Source organism: Anolis sagrei, chromosome Y, assembly GCF_037176765.1.
Source record: "Anolis sagrei isolate rAnoSag1 chromosome Y, rAnoSag1.mat, whole genome shotgun sequence".
NCBI classification, from domain to species: domain Eukaryota; kingdom Metazoa; phylum Chordata; class Lepidosauria; order Squamata; family Dactyloidae; genus Anolis; species Anolis sagrei.
The window spans coordinates 16,158,385-16,169,633 of NC_090035.1; the positions used below are offsets into that span (position 1 = coordinate 16,158,385).

At 45.5% G+C, this 11,249-nt stretch overlaps 1 protein-coding gene across 1 annotated transcript; it reads right to left on the minus strand.

Moving 5' to 3' along the window:
• Positions 1-503: 503 nt before the first annotated feature.
• Positions 504-6,773, minus strand: LOC132780693 (melanin-concentrating hormone receptor 1-like). Its single transcript, XM_060784426.2, has 2 exons — positions 6,453-6,773; positions 504-2,001 (listed from the first exon to the last, which is right to left on the minus strand). The coding sequence occupies exons 1-2, from the start codon at positions 6,535-6,537 to the stop codon at positions 1,001-1,003; spliced, it is 1,086 nt and encodes a 361-aa protein (XP_060640409.2). The 5' UTR covers positions 6,538-6,773; the 3' UTR covers positions 504-1,000.
• Between the last annotated feature and the right edge of the window lie 4,476 nt (positions 6,774-11,249).

Genomic DNA, 11,249 nt, shown 5'->3' on the forward strand with positions numbered 1-11,249 from the left:
TTTACCTTCTTTCTAAAGGTGAGGAAGGATGAAGATGACCTAATTTCCTTGGGGAGTGAATTCCGCAGGCGGGGGGCCACCACCAAGAAGGCCCTGTGCCTTGCCCCCGCTAAGCATGTTTGAAACAGGCGGTGCCAAGAACAAGGCCTCCCCAGAAGATCTTAAACTCCCAGGTGGGACATAGAAGGAGATACGTTTGGACAGGTATGCTGGACTGGAGCCTGTAAATCCATTCATTTTGGTTGACATTGCTGGATATTTTCTGAACAAATTCCACTATGCAAAGAAATACTTTGATCCTCCATGAATGCAAATACAGGTACCCTGTGTGGAGAAGCAGCAAGGGCAAAGAAAGTGTGGCTTTAGTAGAGCGTGGCAGTCCCAGGGAAGTGAATGGAAATGTAGGACCAAGACTTCAAATGTTTTGAGGTCAATCACTAGAAGCAAGCAGTCAGGATTAACAAAACTGAGGAAGGAAAAAGACAAAACATCCAGCTCCCATGAAGGTCTGGAATCTAAACAGGTCAAGAACATACACAAGTTTGTTGAGGAGTAATGTGTAACAGCGCTCCATGCAGTCATGCCGGCCACATGACCTTGGGGGTGTCTATAGACAACGCCGGCTCTCCAGCTTAGAAATGGAGATGATCACCAACCTCTAGAGTCAGACATGACTGGACATAATGCCAGGGGAAATCTACTCTGTCACTGAATAGTTGCGTAATCCAGACACTTGCTTTGTTTCCTATTTCAGCCTTTGTGAAAGGTTCTTTCTCCACTTCTGTTTGTTTTGCCATTGCTCTGCAAATGATGGCGGCATCTCCATGGTGCCCACTTGCTTGGACTGAGCCAGAGCTCATCTCATAGATCTGCCTCGGCTGCATCTGCTCATAGCTGCCTTCATTCAGAGCTAGGAAGTTCAACACAATGATCGGTGGACTGTTCTTTCCTGTGGCAAACTAACCAAAGCATGCACAGCGTATGCACCCCTCTGTCATCTTCATCTGGCTCCAACAGAGACCAAGTGCAACAGGGGCTGCCCAGATTCACTGGCTTCCCCTCGAGGACTTTTGACCCTGTTTTGTGAGGGATCCTCTCTGACATCCACTGGCCTCACAGAGACAACGATCCTCCTGGGGAACCTCTGTCCTAGCAAGATGTAAATGAATGGATTCAAGCAGCTGTTGGCATAGCCCAAGCTGATGGCCACATTGTAGGCATAATAGAAAGCAAAGGTGGGTTGCTGCATGGCCAGCTGGACTAGCTGTAGAGCATGGAAGGGGGCCCAGCAAACAAAGAAAGTCAGGCAGATGGCGATGGCAACCCGCGTGACTCTTTTGGTCCGGAGGCTGTTACATCTCTGACCGGTCAGCGCTTGTGAAGACTTTGCCATCTTCAGCAATATCCTTCTGTAGGCCACTGTGATGAGGGCAAAAGGGATGGCAAAAGCCAAGAAGAACTGGTAAAGTGTATACCAGTAGATGTCTCGCTGAGGGTCCGGCAGGCGAATCCCGCAGCCGAGAAGCCCTCCTGGCAGGGAGATGAGCTCTGTGTACATCCAGACAGGAGTGATGCTGAGGAAGGAGAGGGCCCAGAGTATAAAGATGACCGAGATGGCAATTGGGGGCTTCCTGAAGCGAGCAGAGGCGAAAGGATAGACGGTGGCCAAATAGCGGTCCAGGGACATGGCCGTGAGGATGTAGGTGCTGGTGAACTGGCTGTTGGCATCCAAGGCGGTGATGATGGTGCACATGGTCTCCCCAAACTGCCAGGCGCCATTGCCCAACAGCTGGTGAATGAGGAAGGGCATGCCAAGGAGGAAGAGGAGGTCCACCATGGAAAGATTGACAATGAAGATGTCCGGCACGCTGCTGCTGGGGCTAGGCTTCTTAAAGACAGTGCAGATCACCAGGCTGTTGCCGACGATGCCCAGGAGGCAAATGATGCCAAAGAGGGTGGGCATGATAAAGGCAGAATAGCTCAAGGGGTGGAGAGCATCACCTACCCAAGAAAAGATGGAGAAAATACAAAGTAATATTGAATTATGATCATGCAGTTCAGAACAATATCAATAAATAGTCCTAGGACACTGGAACCAGCCCAAGTCATTTAATTGGTTGAGCCAAAATATATTAACGCTCCCGGGAAGAAAACAGATTCAGTTTTAACTGCACTTGCTTTAGAGCAGTGGTTCCCAACCATTTTTTGACCAGGAACCACTTGACCAGTGACCATTTTGACCAGGGACCACTCTCCAACATTAGTATCAGAAGGGTTATGAATCAGTTTTTCTCAGTTTTTGGTCAACTTTAGATTTGGTTTGGTTATTTGGGGTGCTGATTCAGAAAATTGCATTGGACAGGCCACATCAGCTCTAATTTCTGATAAAGAACATATGCCATCCAGTAGTCGCTATCTGCTTGTCCACAGGAAACCATATTTAATAATCTAGAGCTGATGTGATCTATCCAATGCAATTTTCTGAATCAGCACTCCAAATAACTCCAGGAAGACACCAAGGTGCCCCTGCTTCCAGCCGCCACATGGAATGACTCTGGTGGGTAGTCAGCCTCTCCTCTTCCGACATCCCTATTGCCTCGGCACTACAAGAGCGTTTCGCGGGACCAGTCGCTCTTGTTGCAACGGTGTAGTAACAGTGAGGCTGTGGAGAATATTTTAGTACTTGGAGACAACTGGTGGTCCACTGCCCACAGGTTAAGAATTAGTTAGTTAGGCGATCCCTCGTAGTCCGTGGATGATGGTCCTCCAAGTGTAGTACCCTGGCGGTGGGTCTGCAGGTGACTGTGGAGCTCTATTCTTGATTTGCATCTTCTCCCACAGTGAGGCATCAGTTTCCAGGTGGAAGGCGGTCCCGGTCAGGGTTGGCTTGACACGCCTTCCTCTTGGCACGTTTCTCTCTTTTGCCCTCCATTCATGCCTCTTCAAATTCTGCAGCACTGCTGGTCACAGCTGACCTCCAACTGGACCACTCAAGGGTCAGGGCTTCCCAGTTCTCAGTGTCTATACTAAGTGTAGTACCCTGGCAGTGGGTCTGCAGGTGACTGTGGAGCTCTATTCTTGATCTGCATCTTCTCCCACAGTGAGGCATCAGTTTCCAGGTGGAAGGCGGTCCTGGTCAGGGTTGGCTTGACACACCTTCCTCTTGGCATGTTTCTCTCTTTTGCCCTCCATTCATGCCTCTTCAAATTCCGCAGCACTGCTGGTCACAGCTGACCTCCAACTGGACCGCTCAAGGGCCAGGGCTTCTCAGTTCTCAGTGTCTATGCCAGAGTTTTAAAGGTTTGTTTGAGCCTGTCTTTAAATCTCTTTTCCTGTCCACCAACATTCCGTTTTCCGTTCTTGAGTTCGGAATAGAGCAACTGCTTTGGGAGACGGTGGTCGGGCATCCAGACAACATGGCCAGTCCAGCGGAGTTGATGGCAGAGGACCATCGCTTCAATGCTGGTGGTCTTTGCTTCTTCCAGCACGCTGACATTTGTCCGCCTGTCTTCCCAAGAGATTTGCAGGATTTTTTGGAGGCAACGCTGATGGAATCGTTCCAGGAGTTGCATGTGACGTCTGTAGAATTACTAGTTTAGGGAAACAGGAAAGGTTGTTCTCTTCCATCTCTACTATCCAAATGCATCTGCTGCCTGCGAAGGTTGCTATACTCTGTAAAAAAATTACAGTACTCTCCTGCTTTCCATCTCTTAGTGTTTTAAACACAGATTGCATATCCCTTATTCTGAAATGCTTGGGACCAGAAGTGTTTTGGATTTCAGATTTTTTTGGAGTGGGGGGGGGGGGGGGGGGTTGGATCATGCATATATGTATGATCTATCTTGGAGCTGGGACCCAAGTCTTAACATGAACTGTATTTATTTTCCATATAGACCAGGCATGGGCAAACTATGGCCCTCCAGGTGTTTTGGACTTCAACTCCCACCATTCCTAACAGCCTCAGGCCCCTTCCTTTTCCCCCTCAGCCACTTAAAACGAAACAGGGTGCCCATGCCTATATAGACCAAGACTGAAAATAATGTTATACAATATTTTTACTTCTGGTAGTTTTGTGCAGAAAACTCCACGCATTCTAAACTATTAGAAAGTCTTGCTGTCTCAGCCACTCATTTGGACAATTTCAGATTTTGGAGTCTTTTGGTTTCTGGATTTCCCGATAAGGGATGCTGGACTATGAAAAGGTTGCTTGTCTTTTGAGCATCTCGTGAAGGGGACCATGGCTTAGGAAATAAATAGCTAGAATGTAGGAACAGCTCTGCTGCTGAATTCCTTGGTGATCAACAAGTGTTTGTAACTATCTGTTGTTTTAATGACAGGAATTTCAAAAAGGCTCCCCTTTCCTGTTTCGCAATAGGACTGCCTAAAAATAGACACTTGGAGGAAAATCTAAGAGTGTAATTTTTGGCATGAAATGACTACCTGCTCAACTTGTGATATTTAAAGAAGTATTTCAGCCCGAGCCCGACATTAAGAGGCATCCATTCCCTTAATGCTACTCAGTGAATGTTAACCGCAAGTCACGAAGCCCCAGGTGGTGCAATGGGTTAAACCCTTGTGCTGGCAGGACTGCTGACCGAAAAGTCAGCTGTTCAAATCCAGGGAGCAGGGTGAGCTCCTATCTGTCAGCTCCAGCTTCCCATGTGGGGACTTGAGAGAAGCCTCCCACAGGATCGTAAAACATCTGGACATCCCCTAGGCAATGTCTTTGCAGGCTGCCAATTCTCTCATATCAGAAGAGATTTGCAGTTTCTTGGGTCACTACTGACATGAAAAAAAAAAACACAAGCGCTACTTGCATTGTCTTTTGCTTTGTGGACCGAGAAGTTCATGTAGGAAGCAAAGTGGGTCTTAAACATCCACAGTCTGTCTCCCTCCTGATTTATGCCATAATTGTATGTTTCAGCATGTCATTGCTGGGCTGTGGTGCAGCTAGTTAGTAGCTAGCTGCATTAAATCTCTACTGACTGAGAGGTCATGAGTTCGAAGCCAGCCTGGGTCGGAGTGAGCTCCCGACCATTAATAGTCTAGCTTGCTGTTGACCTAAGCAGCCCGAAAGACAATTGCATCTGTCAAGTAGGAAATTTAGATACCGATTTATGCGGGGAGGCTAATTTAACTAATTTACGATGCCATAAAACTTTCCAGAAGCATGCAGAGGAATGAGGAAGTACTCCATCAAAGGACCTGGTGTCACAAATGAATGGTGAAGCGGCAGCTCCCCCTGCGGCGGGAATCGAACCCTCGTGAAAGTTGGAAAAGCTGGAATGTTAAATGCCTCTGTGTCTGTCTATATATGTTGTATGTCTAAATGGCATTGAATGTTTGCCATGTATGTGTGCATTGTAATCCGCCCTGACTCCTCTGTGGTGTGAGAAGGGTGGAATATAAATACTGTAAATAAATAAATACCCACTCCATAAATAAAGAACCCACTCCACCTGTTTGTTCTCTTGCTGGAGAGAAGCAACAGCGGGACTCAAATTGTCTTTCAGTTTTGTTCTAAGCGGAGAAACAGCTGTATAAGGCAGAGCGCTATCTGAAAAGACTTGGGGACACAAGAGACCAATTAGAGCGATGCTTCTTCAAGAGGTGGTCCATGGTCCAGTGCCAGCCCCTGTCAAGTTTCCAGCGAAGAAAGCAACCACTGTAGCTACACAAACATATTACTTTGTTCTCCCTGATACATTTGGGGAAATAAATCCCAAGCTTCCCACATCGAGAGGCTTCAAAGGCACTGGGTTAGAGCATCCTCCTTGATTTTTCTAAGAAAACAGCACGGTGCTTATGTCTTCTACAGAAAGAAAAAGCATGTCTCAGAAATAGAGCAACAGTGCAAATTCATATATATGTCTTGTTGATAGAGCAGGGTGATTTTAGACACTGGGATGAATAGTCTTAGGAGGTGGGTGGAATTGTTTAAGCAGAAAGGTTTGTTCATCTGCGTTGTAATGTGTCAAACCAGCCCAATTTCTCATTCTTACTGGGCTGCCCCATAATCCTGCCTTGACAGTCCTACCGCTCTATAGAATTGCAGTAATGGGGCATGCACTGTGTATATTCATAAAATCGCATATCAAAACAATCCTGCACATTCCATGATACTATTACATAGCTGTTCAAATGCAACTACCATTTCCCGACATGTATGTTTGCATGATTGGCTTGTATGTCGCAAAATCTAACTTGGTGCTTCTGATCTCTTAAGCTGAAGGCTTCAGAAAAGAACTGGAAGGAAAGGTGAGCAACCAAGCTAAATGACGAAAGATTTATGTCTCTTTATATCAAGGCAGCGCAGTATTTTGTCATCTATAATTGTCATTCAGTCCCACATATTAGATCCCTAGTGCCTGCAGATCTCAGAAAGTTGCAGCTGAAAGAGTCACTATGCATCTCCAAATCTTACAGCATCTTCCCCCACATTTCATACTCACCGTTGTAGGAAAAGTTTCGTCCTGGGTTAGAAATATTTAGCATGGAGTTGTTTGTGCTAAAGCTGCGATTTGCCAGGAAATCCATCCTTCAGGCAGGGGGGAAAAAATCTAGGTTCTCTCAAAGGTTGGAAGAGGCATGAGGAAGAAAAAGAGACAGAAGGGTGTCTGGGTCCCTCAAAGATGCTCTAAAGCTGCCATTCTCCAAGCTGCTTCCTTTTGCAAAAGCAGGTGCAGCTCTCATACCCTTGCTACAGCCTGCGTGTTAAAGGAGCTGTAAAGAAAGAAAATACATACGCAAACACACACCTCTCGATGTGCTCTCTGCACCACCCTCAGGGCAGAGCTGACACCAGAGCCAAAAGCAGACAAAAAGTGAGACCAGCATCCATGCAACATCTTTTAGTGTCTTTGGAAGGCTGGGAGCAGAGTTGAGTTTTGCCTGGGCTCTCAGTCATCTCTCATTATCTCTGCAGAGCTGGGAAAATAAAGAAAGATTTCTACAGCGAGCACAGCCGACTCAAGTGCTGATTTTCCTGGGGAACTGGTACAGCTGTACCAAACTTGGAATGGACACAGTTGGACTGGAGGTTTCAACACCTGTAAAGAGGAGGAGAGGTGCTGGTGGCAATTTGGCATGCATGAAAAGAGAGAGAGAGAGAGAGCCAGGCATGAATCATTTTGTTTTCTCTCACTTGGGAAAAAAAATCCCAAATCCATTCCAGTCCTATTATCTTGGTGGATTTTGGTCCTTTTTCATGTTTCAAAAACTGATGGAAGAAAACACACTCATCATCTTTCCTTTTGTGTGGAATCACTTTCTGCTGACTGATCCCTAAGGCTGAATCCACACAGGTGAAACAAGGCATTTTTATCACTCCCAGTGGGGCTGCGGTGGTGCAGCAGGTTAAACCACTAAGCTGCAAAACTTGCTGATCAGTAGGTCGGTGGTTCAAATCTGTGGGATGGGGTGGGCTCCCATCGTTAGTCTCAGCTTTTGCCAACCTAGCAGTTTGAAAACATGTAAATGTGAGTAGTTCAATAGGTACCGCTTTAGCAGGAAGGTAATGGCGCTCCATGCAGTCACGCTGGCCACATAATCTTGGAGGTGTCTATGGACAATGCCAGCTCTTTGGCTTAGAAATAGAGATGAGCACCACTGCCCAGAGTCAGACTCAACTAGACTTAATGCCGAGGGAAATCCTTTACCTTTTTAGGAATAGCTCTACTGGGTTGTTGTAGGGGTTTTTTTGGGCTATATGGCCATGTTCTAGAGGCATTCTCTCCTGATGTTTCGCCTGCATCTATAGCAAGCATACTCAGAGGTAGTGAGGTCACCTCACCTCACTACCTCTGAGGATGCTTGCCATAGATGCAGGTAAAACGTCAGGAGAGAATGCCTCTAGAACATGGCCATATAGCCCGAAAAAAACCTACAATAACTCAGTGATTCCAGCCATGAAAGCCTTTGACAATACAATAGCTCTACTGCTGAATCCCTGGATGATCTGAAGTAGATCAACAAGTGTTTATGACTCCCTGTTGTTTTAATAACAGTAATTTCAAAAAGGCTCCCATTTTTCTTGTTTCTCAATAGTGCTGCCTAAAAAAATAGATGCTTGGAGGAAAATCTGAGTGTAATTTTTGGTATGAAATGATTGCCAGCTCAACTTGTGATACCTGAAGAAGAATTTCAGCCTGAGCCCCACATTGAGAGGCACCCATTCCCTTAATGCTGCTCCGTGAATGTTCGCCACAAGCCATGGAGCCCCCTTGTGTTGGCTGGACTGCTGACCAAAAAGTCAGCTGTTCAAATCCAGGGAGTAGGGTGAACTGCTATCTGTCAGCTCCAGCTTCCCATGAGGGGACTTGAGAGAAGCCTCCCACAGGATTGTAAAACATCTAGGCATCCCTTGGGCAGTGTCCTTGCAGACAGCCAATTATCTCACATGCAAATGTGAGTAGATCAATAGGTACCTCTTCGGCGGGAAAGTAATGGCGCTCCATGCTGGCCACATGACCTAGTCTTTTCATCTGCCTGTGACAAAGAAATGATGGGATCACAAGCTACAGAAAATGAAAATGTCAAATTACTCTGGCACTTCAGAATTCAGACTGACAGCTTTGGAGCACAATACTCCTGACCTCATGATCATGGGAGAAAACAAAGTATGGAGCGTCGATGTTGCAATCCCAGGTGACAGCAGAATTGATGAGAAACAACTGGAAAAGCTTACATGATACGAGGATTTAAAGTTCGAACTGCAAAGGCTCTGGCACAAGCCAGTCAGGGTGGTCCCAGTGATGATCAACACACTGGGTGCAGTGCCTAAACACCTTGGCCAGCGCTTGAAAACAATTAGGGCTGACAAAATTACCATCTGTCAGGTGCAAAAGGCCACCCTCTTTGGAGCTGCACCTATTATTTACCTATACATCACATAGTCCTAGATACTTGGAAAGTGTCCGACGTGTGATCCAATATAACAGCCAGCATAATGATCTTGTTTGCTGTGTACTCATCTTGTTGTGTATTTAGTAATAGTAATAGTAATAGTAGTAATAACAACAACAACAACAACAACAACAACAACACTTTATTTGTACCCCGCTACCATCTCCCCAAGGGACTCAGTGTGGCTTACATGAGGCCGAGCCCAAACATAACAATACAAGCAATAATCACAAAAATACAAGCAATTAAAATAAAACATAGACGATAAACATATAACATTTATTTATTTATTTATTTATTTATTTACAGTTTTTATATTCCGCCCTTCCCACCCCGCAGGGGACTCAGGGCGGATTACAGTATACACATATATGGCAAACATTCAATGCCAGTTTGACAGACAACGAATACAGACAATACACAGAGGCTATTTAACTTTTTTCTGACCGCCAGGGGAGCTGCTGCTTTCATTGTCCATCAGCGACACCGATGAAGTTCTTCCGCATTCCACATCCCGGAGTTTTCTTTATGGCCACATAAATTAGTTAATTTAGCCTCCCACACAAGGTGGTACCTTATTTTCCTACTTGACAGAGGCAACTGTCTTTCGGGTTGCAAAGGTCAACAACAGGCTACACAATGGCTGGACACCCACTCCAGCCCAGGCTGGCTTCGAACTCATGACCTTTTGGTCAGAGTGATCTTAATGCAGCTGACACTCAACCAGCTGTGCCACAATCCCGGTGTGATTACATTATCAATAAGACAACATAAAATTAAAAACTATGGGAAGGCCTAATGTAAAAATTAAAACTGGAAATGGTGCTGAGGCCTGGACTAAAAGGTGATAGTAGCGTTTGTGGAAGACATACGAGCAGACTTCATAAAAATATAAAGTGCTTTGGAGGGACAAAGTGCTATGGGAACATTATTCTGGGAAGGCACACTGGAACAACCACATCTTCAAGCTCCTCCTAAAGACTGCCAGGGTTGGGGCCTGCCTGATGTCCTTAGGGAGTGAGTTCCATAGTTAAGGGGCCACCACCAAAAAGGCCCTCTCTCTTGTCCCCACCAATCGCATCTGCGATGCTGATGGGATCGAGAGCAGGGCCTCTCCAGATGAACGAAGGGGTCATGTGGATTCATACACAGAGATGCGCTCACGCAGGTAGGCGGGTCCCAAACCATTCAGGGCTTTGAAGGTAAGAACCTGCACCTTGAATTGGGTCCGGTAGATGAATGGCAGCCAGTGGAGCTCCTTTAACAGGATGGATGACCGCTCCCTGTAAGGAGCCCCAGTTAACCTGGCTGCCGCCCATAATAATAATAATAATAATAATAATAATAATAATAATAATAATAGCAAAAATCCCAGAGGTGATGGGGCACCCGCAGAGCCTTGAGCACCTCTCTCGGAGCCTCAAGGAGCACAGCTTGAGAACCACTGCTTTAGCCTATAAGGTCCTGCAGAGAGTTAGTACTTAGGAGAGCTTTTTTTCCCTCCAAATTAGTAAACCCAGCACAATGCTCCTAACAGCTGGTCAACACTTTATTTTCTCCTTCTCTACTGGATGTATTGTTCACAGTAGAGGCAATTTACTTCCCTCTCTTCTACTGGATCCACTCTATAGAAGTACAAGGCAATCAGAAAGAAAGGAAAATAAAGAGTATTCAATTGGGAAATGTGCAAATGTGCGTATGTGTTGTAATTTAAAAAATAACACTCACAGACGCACAATAACAACTCCTACCTACACTGATTTTGCTATGTATTAGGGTTCCTGTGTAGCCTCCTACACTAATTTTGGTTTTGGTACATCTCACTTGAAACATCACCCTTGGACATCATTCTCTTAGATTTGGACATTGATTTTTCAGGGCCTGGACTCGGTCTGGCCTGGCAAGCCCAGTTACAGCTGGTGTTGGGCATTTCAGATCCTGGATAACCAAAAGATTATTACTGTATACATCAAATTACGTTATGATTTTAACAATTAGGCACCAAAACATCATGTTTTACAAGAAATCGACAGAAAAAGCAGTTCAATACACGGTAACGTTATGTAGTAATTACTGTATTTATGAATTTAGCACCAAAACACCACAATGTTATGTAGTAATTACTGTATTTACAAATTTAGCACCAAAACAGCTGTGGATCTGGGCAAAAGGCAGACTGCATTCAATAATACAGAACGTTGGATGAGTGAAGGTTGGATAAGCGAAACTCTGCTGTATATAAAAAACTCCAGAGAACGACAACAACAAACACCACAACATGCCAACAACATTTGGCTTCAGTGTACGAGCCCTTAAAAAAAATGAACAAAAGCTATCCTACTTTC